We start from the raw sequence: 18913 nt of genomic DNA, 5'->3' as shown, positions 1-18913 counted from the left end.
TTGGAGGGGCAAAATTCATCCGATCCGTTTGAAATTGGGTACCTGATGTTAGTATACGGTCTCTAACAAGCATGCAAAAATTGGTCCATATCGGTCCATAATTATATATAGCTCCCATATAAACCGATCCCCAGATTTGAACTCTGGAGCCTCTTGGATGAGCAAAATTCATCCGATCCAATTGAAATTTAGTACGTGGTGTTAGTATATGGTCTCTAACAACCATGCAAAAATTGGTCCATATCGGTCCATAATTATATATAGCTCCCATATAAACCGATCCCCAGATTTGACCTCCGGAGCCTCTTGGAGGAGCAAAAGTCATCCGATGCGGTTGAAATTTGGTACATTTCGTTAGTATATGGCCTCTAACACCCATGTAAAAATTGTCAAATTTTATTACTAAAGAAAGTTTTGTCAAAATTTCATTTCTATAGAAAGTTTTGTAAAAAGTTTATTTCTATAGCAATTTTTGTCAACATTTTATTTCCATAGAAAATTTTGTAAAAATTTTATTTCTATAGAAAATTTTGTAAAAAAATTATTTCTGTAGAAAATTTTGTCAACATTTTATTTCTATAGACAATTTTGTGAACATTTTATTTCTATAGAAAATTTTGTCAACATTTTACTTCCATAGAAAATTTTGTCAACATTTTATTTCTATAGAAAATTTTGTCAAGTTTTTATTTCTATAGAAAATTTTGTCAAAATTTTATTTCTATAGAAAATTTTGTCAAACTGAAACGTATATAACGTATTTAATCGGCCTTTTTTTTGTTTAATATATACCCCTTATGGACTAACTTACAATTTAGAAGACAGTGTTAAAAAGTTTTACGATACCTTGTCATCGGCAAGTGTTATCGCAACCCAAGTAATTCGATTGTGGATGACAGCCTTTAGTAGAAGTTCCTACGCAATCCATGGTGGAGGGTACATAAGATTCGGCCTGGCCGAACTTACGGCCGTATATACTTGTTTTTTACTAACATTGTGTTCCACCCTAGTGCATTAGCCGACTTAAATTTGAGTCTATAGATTTTGTAGAAGTCTATCACATTCTGTCCAGATCGAGTGATATTTAAATGAATGTATTTGGGACAAACATTTATATATGGTATCGAAAATTTAGATCTACAAAGTGGTGCAGGGTATAATATAGTCGGCCCCGCCCGACTTTAGACTTTCCTTACTTGTTTTTTAATAAAATCAAATTTAAACTTGTCGCCAAAGCGAGCAAGAAAATCCGAAATAAATCGAAATAACGCCATTCATGAGCCACCGTGGTGCAATGGTTAGCATGCCCGCCTTGCATACACAAGGTCGTGGGTTCGATTCCTGCTTCGACCGAACACCAACATTTTGTTTTCAGCGGTGGATTTCCCACCTCAGTAATGCTGGTGACATTTCTGAGGGTTTCAAAGCTTCTCTAAGTGGTTTCACTGCAATGTGGAACGCCGTTCGGACTCGGCTATAAAAAGGAGGTCCCTTGTCATTGAGATTAACATGGAATCGGGCAGCACTCAGTGATAAGAGAGAACTTCACCAATGTGGTATCACATTGGACTTTATAGTCTAAGTGAGCCTGATACATCGGGACCTAACCTAACCTAATTTAACGCCATTCATATGATATGAAATCTAAATTCTGTAGATTTTTAGACCCCATTACCTGAATGATCACTTGATATAAAATTAGGAAAGTTTACTTATACACCCGGAGAAGGAATATGATCACCTCAAACATGTTTTAAGAGCAAAATGTTATTTTTGGGTGGTAACCATGATGTAACATGGTTTTCGCAACCATGTTATTTTCTCGGAAATCATGTATCTGATTTCGGCAAGCAGGTTATATTTGATGAGAGATAACATTTTGCTCTTGAAACATGTTTGAGGTGATCATATTCCTTCTCTGCGTGTAGTTTCGAACAATTTTACCTCAAGAGGTTAAATCGAGAGACCAGTGTATATGGTGACTGTATCAAACACATACCGATACACTCAAAAAAGAGTGAACCTACCAGGAAGGAAAATTTTGGTTAATTTTAGAATATCTAGATTAATTTTATAAAATTTAAAATAAACTGTACAAACAATTTTTTTTCGACAAATCCAAGACAATTTATTAAACGTAATTCATTTATTTCAATTCAGTTCATAATCGGTTTATGTAGAGTACTCTATAAATAATTATGACATTTTCGCACGTTAATTATAGAACCAAACTTCAACCAGGTAGGTCGAAATTTGCTTCTCCAAGGAGCTCCGGAAATCAAATCTGGGAATCGCTTTATATGGGGGCTATATAACATATAACTATGGACCAAGCTCGACCAATTTGCACATGCTAACACCACGTATCAAATTTTCAAACGGTCAAAAGAAATTGAACCTCCAGGAAGCTGCGGAACTCATATCTTTTTATATAGGGACTGTATGTAGGTTAGGTTAGGTTAGGTTATGTGGCAGCCCGATGTATCAAGCTCACTTAGACTATTCAGTCCATTGTGATACCACAGTGGTGAACTTCTCTCTTATCACTGAGTGCTGCCCGATTCCATGTTAAGCTCAATGACAAGGGACCTCCTTTTTATAGCCGAGTCCGAACGGCGTTCCACATTGCAGTGAAACCACTTAGAGAAGCTTTGAAACCCTCAGAAATGTCACCAGCATTACTGAGGTGGGATAATCCACCGCTGAAAAACTTTTTGGTGTTCGGTCGGAGCAGGAATCGAACCCACGACCTTGTGTATGCAAGGCGGGCATGCTAACCATTGCACCACGGTGGCTCCCTAGGGACTGTATGTAATTATGCATCCATATGGACCACTTTTTGAAGGATTAGTAGAATTTTGACTCCTAGAGACTCCCGAAGTCAAATTCGGGAGTCGGTTTAAATGTAGGCTATAGCTAGAAATGATCCATATGCCAGTTTTGCAATACTATCCAACCCACAGAAATAACAACTAATTGCGCCAAGTTTAAAAGCGACAACTTGTTTCGTTCGCAAGTTATCATGACAGACCAACGAACATCGCTAAATCTGACTATAAATTTAACGAAAGTTTATAAGTTTTGATTTCAAAATTTCTTTCATTAAATTTTGGACACAGAATTTTAAAATTGCATCCGTCCGTTAACGTTAACGTAAAGTCAAGAAAAATATTTTTATTTAAAAATATAATCTAATGATAATATTGATTTTTTGTTCTTAAGGGAAGGTCAAAATCATTGGATCCAAGTATACGTTTTCTTTTGAGTGTAGAACCCGAAGAACTGTATAAAATATACACTGAAAAAAATATTGACCTAATATGAAAAATTATGCAACCTAAATTTTAGGACACGCAATTTACATAATATTAATAATATATTTAAATAATATTAATTTCGTCACGTGGACAACCGAAATACTCACATGGACGAACATTTTCATCGCATAGACGAAAACGCATTGATGAAACTGAATCGTCAATGTGACGAACGCTTTTTCTTTCGGTGTAGATTTAAAGCTAGTTAGCACGTAAAAAATGTATTTATTCTAAAGAATCCGCATCTTTGTTTCGGAATCAATATAAGAATCCTTAAGGGAAGGTCAAGATCTTTGGTTTCAAGTAAACTTTTTTTTTATTTGTATATCCAATTGCAAGAAACTCGGTTAAAACTTTCGATATCTAGAAGCTAAAGAAACCAAATTGGGCCCATCTTAAAACTTGATGTACTTGTAGACAAAAATCGAATATGTATCAAATTTCAGTACGATATTTTGAAGTGTTATTAATGGAATGATAGAATCATTAATATCAGATAATTTGCCAGTAATTGGAAACACAATGCCCCAAATCCGATGTTTATTATTAAACATAAAAATATTGCTATATCACTTTGCTTTTCAACAGGCAATTTAAATTACCATCGCGTGTTTGAGACACAGTCAAAACAAATTTCAATCAAAACAAACCTCTAATGTTTGAGCACCCTTCCATTCATTCATTATCACTGGGCCAATTACCAAACAAACCCGCCCGAATATAAAGCTATAAGAAAGCCAGATTAAAAGATATCGAACCGACAGCTATCATATAAAACCAATTTAGTTGCTAACACGCGCCCAATATCGAAGAAAAGATCTTTAGCAGTTTTTGTTTTTTTTTCTTTCTTATAATTCGAGATTTGTTGAGATTTCTTTGTTTTACGATCTTTAATGACCGCCCTCGTACATATCTAATTTAGGCGAGGAATAAATTTCATTTTGAGTATCATATGTATATAAGACGGGGTCGTTAGGTACTTAATGTAGAAGAGACGTTTCTCTAAGTTAAAAATTGACAAATACACCACCATTTTTATCAGATTTGCTCGAAATTGGAAATATAAAAGTATTTTAGACTCACAAATAGATGTGTTAAGTTAGGTTAGGTTAGGTTATGTGGCAGCCCGATGTATCAGGCACACTTAGACTATTCAGTCCATTGTGATACCACAGTGGTGAACTTCTCTCTTATCACTGAGTGCTGCCCGATTCCATGTTAAGCTCAATGACAAGGGACCTCCTTTTTATAGCCGAGTCCGAACGGCGTTCCACATTCCAGTGAAACCACTTGGAGAAGCTTTGAAACCCTCAGAAATGTCACCAGCATTACTGAGGTGGGATAATCCACCGCTGAAAAATTTTTGGTGTTCGGTCGTAGCAGGAATCGAACCCACGACTTTGTGTATGCAAGGCGGACATGCTAACCATTGCACCACGGTGGCTCCCAAAAAATAGATGTGTTGAATATGGTTTGTATAGGTCCATGTTTCAGTATCTGATATCCCGATATCAAAATTTTATTTCTATAGAGAATTTTGTGAAAATTTTATTTCTATAGAAAATTTTGTCAATATTTTATTTAGATAGATTATTTTGTCAACATTTTGTCAACTTTTGTAATGGTTAGAAATCGAAGTTATCATTAAAATTGCCAAAAACTACCCAGCAAAAAAAGAGTTTTCAAACAAGTAGTTTGAATCCCCATCTTGTTATCCGAAGGAGGTGCAAATTTGAATCACCTCCAATAAATTTTACATGCGCTTGTCATAGGAAGGAATACTTCGTTTTCGGATACTTTGCATTACTCTGGAAGTTAATTTGAGTAAAGAAATTAAAAGAAAAAAAAAACAAAATACAAATATTTTTCACTAATTTCACTTTTTGTTTCTTATCAATATTTTTTATTATACTTTTTTATTCTAATTATCTAAGTTAGGTTACGTATAGTGACAAGTGCGATGTTTCAGGCTCACTTAGACTATTCAGTCCATTGTGATACGACAGTGGTGAACTTCTCTCTTACCACTGAGTGCTGCCCGATTTTATGTTTAGCTCAATGACAAGGGACCTCCTTTTTATAGCCGAGGCTAAACAGCGTTCCACATTGCAATGAACCAACCTAGAGAAGCTCTTAAACATTCAGAAATGTAACCAACACTGCTGAGAGGGGATAATCCACGGTGAAAAACTTTTTGGCGTTTGGTCGAAATCAACCCTTTCTTTTTCTAATTATCTAATTATTATAATTTGAAAAACTTTTTCACTCCAACCGGGGTTGCACTCGGGTTTCTTGGCACCTTAGCTTACTCAGCGACAAACGCCTTTAGACACGAAGCGTCGAAATGTCAATTGAAATGTTTGTGATAGGATTGTAATATTACAACAAGGCATAACATTCTAACTGCTTCTCGAGATGTTGTTTTTTGGTATAAATGAAAAAATAAAGAACACAGTTTCAAATCTCACAAGAGACAAATTTTTTAATCAAATATTTTTTCAAAAGTGGTGTTTTATATTGTGCAACGTCGCCAAATAGCATATATAGGAAGAAAATGTCTGGAGGATCCCGGGATGTCCTTAAAATGAAATATTGGAAGAACAACTTCCAATTTTTTGGTGGGTAGAAGTACAATTTTCCCATTTGACTTCTCATGCGTATTCCAGTAAGGCGAGGGTAAATATCTAACAATCAATACTTCACGGTAAATGTGGCCATAATATGGCACCCATAGAATGGGAGTATAGTAACTTTGTTACTCCATTTGTAACACATAAAAATATTGGTCTCAGACCCCCTTCTGGTGATATTCTGAGTTTAGCGATATTCCGCCAATATACCGTCTGTTTGAATCACGCTAACCTCTGAAGGAAAAAACAAGCTTTGGATTTGAAACTTAGCACAAGTATTTGTTAGTAGGGCGGGCTAAATCGGATTTAGGTATAGCCCCCATATAAACCTACCACGAGGTTTTATTTTCGGAGCCCCTAAAATTTGGTACATGATGTAAGTATAAGCAAAAATTGGTCCATGTCGGTTCATAATTATATACAGCCCTAATTAAAGCGATTCCCTAAAATTTACTTCTTGAGTCTTCTAAAAGAACAAATTTCATCCGATCAGGTTGAAATTTTTTTGTTCGAGCATTTAAATCGTTCTGTGTGCTAAGCAGCCCAGCTACAACAGTCCAGCAAGTTTTAGTTGTCTTCAAACGAAATATGTTTGGGTGAAAAGAGATAACTGTTTGTTTAAATTTATCGTAAAAAATGTATGTCTTCATTGAAAAGTAGTTGTGTTTCACAACTGAAGCTCCTTTAGCAATAAAGAAATAAATGGGGAAGTTAAAAAAATATATATAAAATTTTATCAATTTATTAAATTTGCAATAATAAATGGAGAAATATATAGTCTCTGACCAATCAAATGTCTCTACAATCCAAATTGCAAATAATAATACTTTCCTATACAATGATATTTATAAATTATATTGGTGATAACAGGCCATATTTCTAAATCTATTTCTAAAGTTTTCTTTTTCACAAATATATTTGGCTTTTGTGTGATGTCTTTTGAAAATATTATTTGCATTATTTTTGACATATGTTTAATTTATATATTTATTTCAATTGTAATTTACTCAATGAGCATCAACAAAACAAAATTCCATTACGGAGTCAAATTAACTTGTTAAACACAAAGTTTAAAATAAAACAAAAAAATAAATTTCAATGCTAAGTTAAATGTCAAAAATTTAATATACGAAAAAATGCATATATAAATGTATAAATTATCTTTAAATATCTCATAAGGTAAGTAAGCCGAAATGTATGTCAATATGCACCCAAATCGCCTCAGAATTTGTATCTTTTTGTTTGTATCAGCTTTTGTTTATATATTATTTCTAATTTTTTCTAGTTTTATATGTTAATTTTTTCTGTTTATTTCAAGTTTAGTTTATAAATGCCACATATAAAAATTATTGAACTTTTATTGAATTTTTATTACTTTTAAATCGTTGAAGATTTATGCTCATTTTGAAGAAATGTATGCAATTTTAATAAAATAGACATTTTATAGAACAACCATTTCGCTTTGGTATTAATATTTTTTTATTTAATTATTATTAAAAATACACGTTGTTTAGGGTAAATAGAACATATTGAGGTCAAAAATCTACTCTAATAAATTTTCGGATACTTCGTTTTCCCCGAAAACTGTGTTAAACATTTCGAACAGTTAAGTTTAAAAGGAGACTCTAAAGCCAATTTAACTTTGTTGTGATTCATGGAAATTATTATGTTTTAAATAAATTTTTTCTAATATGAGAAAGTTTGCTTCCCTTTAGACATTCTTGTTTACTTCAGTTAAATTAACTAAAAAATGAGAGAAAAAAGTTTCCCACACGAATTTCCCACAAAATACTTCAGAACACCAATTTTTTTCTTAAAAACACGAAAGTTTCTTTAACAAACCACTCGCTCTCCTTCGATGGTAATTTTTCTTTGAGTGGAAGAAATGGTTTAAAGGAAGAATTTGCTTATTTGCTGAAATATGTGTCTTTTGAATTTTTTAACTATATAAATATTTTTTGATAAGGTTCGAAAAATCTAACAGACGAGCGGATAATAAATTTCATGTACATAGAACAGCATTGATTGGTGATTTGGAAAAGTAAGGTTATCTCAATATATGTCTTTTTTGTGTAATATGTGATAGCTCACAATCAGCTATGGATGTCCGTCCACTTCTCCATCCGACATTTTTATATTGCGTCATTTAAATTTAAAAAGTTCAAAGATCAACATTTCTAACTAAGTATTTAGTCTTAAAGTAAGGTCACACAAAGTCGGTTTCGGTTAACATTTGGACATTTTCTGAAAGCTGTTTCCATAATATGGTAGTAGGTATATTGAATATTTATGTAAGCTATGTATAAAAATGTGTAACCCTGAGATCAGTTGTTAAATTAAAACATAATAAAAATATGAAATATACTATTAATATACATAATGCCCAAATAGTAATTATTAGTTGTTGATGTTGCTAATGTATGGCAAAAAATTTATTATTTCACTTTACTAAGTTACTTTTTATTATTTACAATAAACTTCTATTGTGAATGGATGTAGCGTAAATTTATAAAAACAAAAAAAAACATTATATGCCATATTTTTAAATTTTGTTTTATGATATTTATATGTAGATCGACTCAATTTTTATGATACACAGCATGAATCATCAATTTCAGAGAAAGTTTTCGAGTTGGAAATATACTTAATAAATACCGAATATTGTAAGTCTATATGGCGGTATCTACGATCGAATCCCCGTATACGAGAAAAGCGAATTTTATATTATGTTGAAACCATAGTTACCTGAGAGAGAAGTTCTCACCACTGTGGTATCACAATGGACTGAATAGTCTAAGTGAGCCTGATACATCGGGCTGCCACATAACCTAACCTAACCATAGTTACCTGCAGAGAAAAAAAAACATAGTTGTAACGTTCATATCCCAAGAGAGAACAAATGTAAAATTATTGTAGGTAAGAACTAAAATCCACAATTACTGAAATCTAAATAGAATTTTCCTCTACAGATATTTCAAATAAAAAATTCTCTGGAAAAGGTCGGAAAAAAGCCGACGAAACGTCGAGAAAAAAGATGAAATAAACTTGTTTTATTTGCATTTATATATATTGACCAAAACAGCCCATTAAAATAAACAAAAATCTATTAAAACTAAGTGGCCATAAAAAGAACAGAAAACAAATATGATTGTTTTTTTTGTGGCAACCATGTAAAATTATGCATTTTCGGCCAGTGAACATAGGGCTAATAAAAATAACATAATTGTTCGGATTAAAAGAACATGGTAATTATCAAAAATTTTATGACATTTATACAAAATAAAAATAATTTAGGAAATTTATTTCTTATTTAAGGGCTTGTTTATTTGCGTCTATTATGTTATTATATTTCAACAATAAAATAATCCTTCCAAATATACGTCAAACAAATAAATACTTATTATAATTTAACTCCCAGAGAGTGCAGTTTGCATTCGTAAACTTTTATAAAAGTGTGGCACTTATTATACATCCTTATTAAAACGAATCTAGCCATGACAATCCGTCTGATGAAATCACTTTATCTTCCAAACGAAACAAGATATTGGGTTGAAAGTTTGCGCAAGTACACAAAAAAAAATCCGTAGTAAAACTAGTATAAAATTTTATTGCAAAAAATATTCTTTGTACTAAATTATATTATTTTTTCGAAAATTTTCTTATACCTCATTTTTCTCAAACAGAACAACAAAAACAATATGAACTAAACATTAGTATAAAGTTCAATGACACATAAGTTCAATGTGAACTAAAGCAAAAGAAAATTTACGGACGATCCCCAAAAATTGTAAGAATGAACTACCTCGTGCGAAAATTGAACTAAATTGTACTCCGCATTATGAGATTTCCACAATGCTTTGTTAAAACAAGGAAAATGTCATAACTTGGAATAGTTTTAGCTACGATTTACGAATTTAGTACAAATGTACTAAACGTAAAGAAAAAAATCCTTGGTGCCACATATGGTAATGTTAACCATGCAGTAGTTCATTCCTCAATTTGCGTTAATTCATATTGAACTCATGTGTATGGTCATTGAAGTTTATACCCAAGTTTAGTTCATAAAATGTTTGAGACATACTTAACAAGAAGAATATGTCATTGGGCTGTGGAAAATTAAAAAAAAAAAAACAAGTATATACGGCCGTATGTTCGGCCAGGCCGAAGCTTATGTACCCTCCACCATGGATTGCGTAGAAACTTCTACTGAAGACTGTCATCCACAATCGAATTACTTGGGCTGCGGTAACACTTGCCGATGGCAAGGTATCTTAAAACTTCCTAACACCGTCTTCTAAAGTTCAAGTCCATACGGGATATATATTAAACTCAAAAAGGCCGATTAAATACGTATATAATTAAGTTTAAAGTTTCTATAGAAATACAATTTTGATAAAATAAAATTTTGACAACATTTTCTATAGAAGTAAAATTTGGAAAAAATTTTCTATAGAAATAAAATTTGGAAAAAAATTTCTATAGAAATAAAATTTGGAAAACATTTTCTATAGAAATAAAATTTTGACAAAATTTTCTATAGAAATAAAATTTTTACAAAATTTTCTATAGAAATAAAATTTTTACAAAATTTTCTATAGAAATAACATTTTGACAATGTTTTCTATAAAAATAAAATTTTGGCAGATTATTTTTGGCTCGAGTGGCAACCATGAATATGAACCGATATTGACCAATTTTTGTGTGATTGGGGATCGGCTATATATAACTATAGACCGATATGGACCAATTTTGGCATGGATATTAGCGGCCTTATACTAACAACACGTTGCAAATTTCAACCGGATCGGATGAATTTTGCTCCTCCAAGAGGCTCCGGAGATCAAATCTGGGGAACGGTTTATATGGGGGCTATATATAATTATGGACCGATATGGACCAATTCTTGCGTGTTAGTTAGAGACGACATTCTGTTCCAAAATACAACTGGATCGGATGAATTTTGCTCCTCCAAGAGGCTCCGGAGGACAAATCTGGGAATCGATTTATATGGGGGCTATATATAATTATGGACCGATATGGACAAATTTTTGCATGGTCATTAAAGAACATATACCAACACCATGTACCAAATTTCAGCCGGATCGGATGAAATTTTCGTTTCTTAGAGGCTCCGCAAGCCAAATCGGGGGATCGGTTTATATGGGGGTTATATATAATTATGGACCGATGTGGACCAATTTTTGCATGGTCATTATAGAACATATATTAACACCATGTACCAAATTTCAGCCGGATCGGATGAAATTTGGTTCTCTTAGAGGCTCCGCAAGCCAAATCGGGGGATCGGTTTATATGGGGGCTATATGTAATTATGGACCGATATGGACCAATTTTTGCATGGTTGTTAGAGACCATATACTAACACCATGTAACAAATTTCAGCCGGATCGGATGAAATTTGCTTCTCTCAAAGGCTCCGCAAGCCAAATCGGGGGATCGGTTTATATGGGGGCTATATGTAATTATGGACCGATATGGACCAATTTTTGCATGGTTGTTAGAAACCATATACTAACACCATGTACCAAATTTCAGCCGGATCGGATGAAATTTGCTTCTCTTAGAGAGATCGCAAGCCAAATTTGGGGGTCCGTTTATATGGGGGCTATACGTAAAAGTGGACCGATATTGACCAATTTTTGCGTGGTTGTTAGGGACCATATACTAACACCATGTACCAAATTTTAGCCGGATCGGATGAAATTTGCTTCTCTTAGAGCAATGGCAAGCCAAATTTGGGGGCCCGTTTATATGGGGGCTATACGTAAAAGTGGACCGAAATGGCCCATTTGCAATACCTTCCGACCTACATCAATAACAACTACTTGTGCCAAGTTTCAAGTCGATAGCTGGTTTCGTTCGGAAGTTAGCGTGATTTCAACAGACGGACGGACGGACGGACATGCTCAGATCGACTCAGAATTTCACCACGACCCATAATATATATACTTTATGGGGTCTTAGAGCAGTATTTCGATGTGTTACAAACGGAATGACAAAGTTAATATACCCGCACCCTATGGTGGAGGGTATAAAAATAATAAAATTTAACTTAAGGTTAGGTTAAAGTGACAGTCCGATTTGAGACAGGCTCACATAGACATTGTGATAAAAATGTAGCTTCCCGAGTAGAAATTGAGAGATCTAATTTAATATTTTAACAATTAGATATGGGTAGATTCGAAAAATGGTAAGATCTAATTATATCTAATTACTATGGAATTGGATCTGATCAGATATCAAATTTGGCCTATATCTAATGTCTTAGATGTAATTACCCAGCAAAAAAAGCGTCGCCAAAAAAGTAATGAAAATGTTCTTTTTGGATCCGGAAGTGGTGCAAAATTGACGCAGAAGCGATGAATTTAACATGGACTTGTCATAGGATGGAAGTCCTCCATTTCAACAGCCGTTGCACTGAATTTGCATCACTTCTTTAGGTGTGATCCGAATTCAATGTTTTGGATGTAAATTAAAAAATTCTGTGATATTTTGTCAAATAAATAATTTATATTTATATAATTATTTATTTTTATAGATTCTAACGCTAATCCGAAACGTTTGACCTCAAATATTTTCAAAAATTCACAATTTTTTCAGATTGGATTTGGCATTTTTTCGACAAAATTTAAATGATTTGTATCATTTTATGAATTCTTACGCTGTTTTTAACCTATTTGAAACAAAAAAAAAAAATTAAAATTACCCATTAAAATTATGAAAAAACCAAGTTATAAAAAACTGAATTTAAAGAACTTCCTGGGTAGTTAAAATAAAGAACACCATTTGGATTGCATCATCTGGAAGTGCTTTTTAAGTTGTGCCTTTGGAAGAACTTCCAATTTTTTTTTTTGCTGGGTATATCTATCCCTGTATATAATTGGATCTGATGTTAGATCTTATCATATATGGAATTATATACATTTATATATAATCCTATCTCATCATATGTGGGTGTATCTGCTTAAATCTAAAGGGGCCAATTTTGAGATTTAATCATATCTGATTAGATCCCTCAAAATTTTTTCCTGTGTACAAACAAATCACAAGTTATATGATTTTCTGTGTCTTCTGGAGCGCAATTTTTATCAGAATCGATTGAAATTTTTTATCAGAATCGATTGAAATTCGTTGTTTCAAGAGCAGAATATTTTTGTGGACGGGGAATGTTTGTCGCTATTGTGTTATTTTCTCGAAAATGGTGTATCTAATTTCGGCAAGCTTGTTAATGTTTGGCAAGAAAACAAAATTTTTGCGACAAATATGTTGCATAGAGCTTGTTCTGCGTGTATATGTAAAAAAGCGATCCATATCGATTTATAATTAAATATAGTTCCCTTACAGACTGATTCAACGTTTGGATTTCACGAGTACTTTAATATTTCATTTACATAGACGTTTTGAAGAGATTAATTCAGAAGACAATTTTGAAAGGTTCTAAAATTTATAAAATTTATACATATACATCTGTAACTTTTACCACAAGACAAGTATTTATATTGTGCGTACCTGTCGAGTTTAATGGTCAAGCGTTATGGTTAATTCGCTTAATATGGTGAAATGTTGCATTTTTTAACACTTGTTCCACAGAACATCATTGAAAGATCAAAAATTAAGATCGATTTTGTTTTAATTAATATCAAGACTAAACTGTTAAATTGGATTATATTCAATTTTAAAAATAAACAAAATATTTAAATGTACTTCGATTTTTAAATTATGTTAAAAAACATAAACATTCATTTATTTACTATTGATATTCAATTATTATTAAAATGAACTGAACACACACAAGGTAAAATAATTTTCTTCGGAACGAATTTTTAGACAAACGGAATTTCCATTTGTTTTAAAGTAAGAGCAATAAAACTGCATTTGTGGTAAGCAGTGCAACAATTCTCTTTAGTATTTTTTTAGTTGCTTTTAACAAACATCGTTTTTCTAAAAATTTCTTAGAAAAGAAAATTCTTCTTGCAGTGCTCCATTATATTAATATATTGTATATTATATTCTAAGAAATATATGTACATCATATTCTTTGGATTCGATAAAAAAAATAACTCTTAATTAAAGGGTATTTTGTGAGGGTCTCTTCTGAAACCGTGTACATCAATGCAATTTACTATACACTGATAGAAAAAGTTTCGTTATATTAACGAAATGTTTCATTAAAAGTGAGCCAATGAAACAAATTCGTTAATATAATGAAATGTTTCGTTATTATAACGTATTTTCTGTTAATCAACGTAACGTTTCGTACTATTAACGATTTATTTCATTGTATTAATGAAAATTTTTCGTTATATCAATGAAAATTTTTCGTTGGCTCAATTTTAATGAAAATTTCTTTGTGTGTATAACAAGTATATACAGCACTAAGTTCGGCCGGGCCGAATCTTAAATACCCACCACCGTGAACCAAATATTAGGGTTTCCTTTGAAATTTCAGGAGGGCTTGAGGACTTGAGGACACTTCCCGAAGATAAATTTAAAGATTTCAACTATGAGGACTATATCAGATTCTGGATTTATAAGAACCATTTTTGTTTGAGTTTTAGAGGAATCATTAACATCTCTTGTAAGTGTGCAAGAAAATTATAAAATAACGTCTTGATTTGAAATCTTAAATCTGTAGAAGTAAAATCTGGAAATTTTACATTGGGTTTCAAGCAATTTTCATGATCAGTGCGCCTTCTACACCCTCAAGAAGTGAAGTCGGTCTATATGGAGTCATTACCAAATGGACCGATAAAAACTTAATCCGATGCACGTTTTTGTGAGCCTAAAATACCAGAATATTTACAATTTCAGGCAAATCAGATAAAAACTACGGTTTCTAGAAGCACAAGAAGTAAAATCGGGAAATCGGTCTATATGGGGGATATACCAAAAAATGTACCGATACTCACCATTTTCGGCACACCTCTTTATGGTCCTAAAATACCTCTAGATTTCCAATTTCAGACAAATTGGATGAAAACTACGGTTTCTATAAACCCAAGACCCCAAATCGGGAGGTCGTTTTATATGGGGACCATACCAAAACATGGACCGATACTCACAATTTTTGGCACACGTATTTGTGGTCCTACAATACCTCTAGATTTCCAATTTTAGGTAAATTGAATAAAAACTGCGGTTTCTATAAGCCCAAGAAGTAAAATCGGGAGATCGGTCTATATGGGGGCTATACCAAAATATGGGCCGATACTCACAATTTTTGGCACACGTATTTGTGGTCTTATAATACATCTAGATTTACAATTTCAGGTAAATTGAATATAAACTGCGGGTTCTATAAGCCCAAGAAGTAAAATCGGGAGATCGGTCTATATAGGGGCTATACCAAAATATGGACCGATACTCACAGTTTTTGGCACACGTATTTGTGGTCCTACAATACCTCTAGATTTCCAATTTCAGGTAAATTGAATAAAAACTTCGGATTCTAGAAGCCCAAGAAGTAAAATTGGGAAATCGGTCTATATGGGGGCTATACCAAAACATGGACCGATACTCACCATTTTCGGCACACCTCTTTATGGCCCTAAAATACCTCATGGTTTCCAATTTCAGACAAATTTGATAAAAACTACGGTTTCTATAAACCCAAGACCCCAAATCGGGAGGTCGTTTTATATGGGGACCATACCAAAACATGGACCGATACTCACAATTTTTGGCACACGTATTTGTGGTCCTATAATACCTCTTGATTTCCAATTTCAGGTAAATAGAGTAAAAACTGCGGTTTCTATAAGCCCAAGAAATAAAATCGGGAGATCGGTCTATATGGGGGCTATACCAAAACATGGACCGATACTCACCATTTTTGGCACACCTCTTTACGGGCATAAAATACCTCTAGATTTCAAATTTCAGGCAAATTGGATAAAAACTACGATTTCTATAAGCCCAAGACCCTAAATCGGGAGGTCGGTTTATATGGGGACTATATCAAAACCTGGACCGATATAGCCCATCTTCGAACTTGACCTGCCTGCAGACAAAAGACGAGTTTGTGCAAAATTTCAGCACGATTGCTTCATTATTGAAGACTGTAGCGTGATTACAACAGACAGACAGACAGACAGACAGACAGACAGACAGACGGACAGACGGACATCGTTATATCGTCTTAGAATTTCTCCCTGATCAAGAATATATATACTTTATATAGTCGGAAATCGATATTTCGATGCGTTACAAACGGAATGACAAACTTATTATACCCCCGTCACCATTCTATGGTGGTGGGTATAAAAAGGGAATATTGAAGTTACACATATTTTCTATGATTTGTTGCATCTTTTATTTATCTTGCTTAAAATATTATATGTTAGGCCTACTTTATGGTAGTTTTCGCCGATATTAAATTTCTATTAAATATAATTTTAAGTTATTTTCAAATCATAACATCATCATTACCCCCAAAGAAAATAACATACTATCAAATTATTTCTTTCTTGCAGGTTCCGAATGTGAAGACGGCAGCTCGCAATCCGCTTCCGGGGCCATATACAAAACGCAACAACAGCAACATACCACATTGCTCACAGTGGCATTAATCCTCGTTATGGTCATCAGCATTTTCCAATAAAATCCAAATACAACCGCGCACACACAACCCAATCACACACGCACACATTGTTACACAGCAGCAGCAACCAAAAAAAAGCATATAAGACAGAATAAGAATAATTTATTATTAAAGAGACAAGAGATAAATAAATTATTTAGAAATGAAGTAAATGAAATGCAGACACCCTGAGAAAAATTTTAAATAAAAACCGAGAAGCACAATTTGTAGCCAGAAAGCGAAATAAAATGCAACATTTATAAATACCCCGAAATAATACACCCTACACCCCACACACATATTAAGCATGCATACATACATACAAAGAAATAAACAAACAAAGTTGCTAGGACTTGTGATGATGGCAATAATATGAGCGAGCCAGGATCCAGACTAATTGGCCACCAAGAACGACAAATTGGACAACAAAATACAAAACTGACTAAGGACAAGGCCAGAATTTAGTTGCAAAATCAAATTAAATTGTAGAAAATTTGTAAGCTGATATGATTTTGTGTGTTTTTTGTTCTTTTGAGAAAGCAAAAAATCATGAAGACTAAACCAAATAAAAGAAAATGGTTTTTGTAGCTTTTTATTAGAGAAAAACTTGCCCCTCAAATTGAAACCCCCTTAGTGGACAAAATTGTAAACATTGGACCTAGTAGCTTGTTGTTTTAGCCCCTTACAAAATGTAGAGATAGGACAACACTGAAAGCCAAGACCTCTAGGTATTTTACACCAAAACGCCCTTTGCAAACAAATGGCCATGGGAGTACATTTCCCAGAGCCTATGAAAAGGGTTTTAGAGAAGCCAACTCAAAGTTTTTTTTTTGCAAAACCAAAACCATTGGTCCTTAAGAAAAAAAAATAAATTTTTTTGATAAAAAAGAAATACTTAGAAAAAATTGAGAAAAGATTTTTTGTAACTATGGCAAAATTTATTGCACAAATAAAACCCCAAACCCAATAAAATTAAATATGACAATTTTTTTGATAATAATGAGAATAAAAAAAACCAAAAATCCCCTAACAAAACCAAAAGAAACTAAATATTTTTTTGTACTCACCAAACCCAAAAAAGATTTTATAAAACCAATTTAAATTAATTGATATTAAATAAAAGAAATTAAACGTAGAGAATAATCGGAGAAAAATGAAATAAAATCCCCAAAATAAAAATCAACCTTTTTGTACACGCTTTGTGAGTGGGAATAAATCTAAAACCAAGTAGACTATACATATTTTATCTTTTTTGTACCTCCCACTATAATTGGTAAACTATAAGTATAAATATACAAAAGAGAAAAAAAAACCAAATCCCTCATATAGCTGATTTTTACCCTCTTTTTTGGTTTTTGTAATGAACAACTGAAAAAAAAAAAACAAAATAAAAATTAATAAAATGAACAAAAATAAAAGATTTATAAATTAAATTAAGCAACGATACGGCAAGAGACATTTTTTCATAGAACTTTAAAGAATTCGTAATTTACTAATGATAATTATTAATGATTGATAACTAAAACCAGAAGAACAATACATATATTTATATATTTTTTATTTTTTTATTAATTTTTCTTATTATTTTTAAACCTAATAATATACACAATATTAATATTTTAAACTCCATTATATTCAAACAATATATTGCTACCATAGCCAATATTTGAAACTAGATTTAAGCTATATATTTTCTTTTCTTTGTTTTATTAAAAAAAAAAACATTATTCAACTTAATTTTTAATAGTTTTTAATATATATTTTAATGTGAAATTATTTTTTAATATTGATTCTTTTTTGAAACTATCTCTGCAATTCAATTTTGTATGTATCAAATATATATTTGGACAATGGATTTTAAGGTCAAAGATAACACTTCTTAAAATTTACTCTGCAATAGCATCTAATATATAACAATTTATATAATTTAAAACTAACTAACTAAATGGGATTTTGTCCATTGCATTTTCCTAAGTCGATTGGGATTTGAATTACATAAATTTGTTCCATACATAATATCTTGTGGAGCTATATATATTTACAGTCATGGAGTAGACGTCAATGTCGTGTGGTATTAAAAGGTTTACTAGGGAAAGGACATCGAATTGTATCCATTTTCATTTGTTGCTCTTTAGGGATTTTCTAAATATCTTTACTCTGAAATGATCTTACTGACATAATCTTGGTGAAAAAAAATCTTGCAATAGTTTATAACCATTTTTGTATTGATTATGACAAAGCCTTTTCTATCAGTGTTGCTTTGCTTAAGGATTTGGTAGAAAGGAATGTACACAGAGAGTACAGATTGGTTGTGATAATCGAATTTATTGCCAACCTCCTTTTGGCAGTTACAACAACTATCTGCT

At 32.4% G+C, this 18913-nt stretch overlaps 1 protein-coding gene across 1 annotated transcript in view; it reads left to right on the top strand.

Moving 5' to 3' along the window:
- The window catches only part of Ace (Acetylcholine esterase), a 414922-nt gene extending 398126 nt beyond the window's left edge, over nt 1-16796 (top strand). The window contains 1 exon segment of the mRNA XM_075291477.1: nt 16441-16796. Within this exon segment, the coding sequence (XP_075147592.1) occupies nt 16441-16568 (128 nt within the window). The 3' untranslated portion in view covers nt 16569-16796.
- Nucleotides 16797-18913: the final 2117 nt, after the last annotated feature.

Source organism: Haematobia irritans, chromosome 1 (assembly GCF_050003625.1).
Source record: "Haematobia irritans isolate KBUSLIRL chromosome 1, ASM5000362v1, whole genome shotgun sequence".
Taxonomy (NCBI): Eukaryota; Metazoa; Arthropoda; class Insecta; order Diptera; family Muscidae; genus Haematobia; species Haematobia irritans.
The sequence above is the reverse complement of the archived record's forward strand: the minus strand, read 5'-3'. Positions and strand labels throughout refer to the sequence as shown.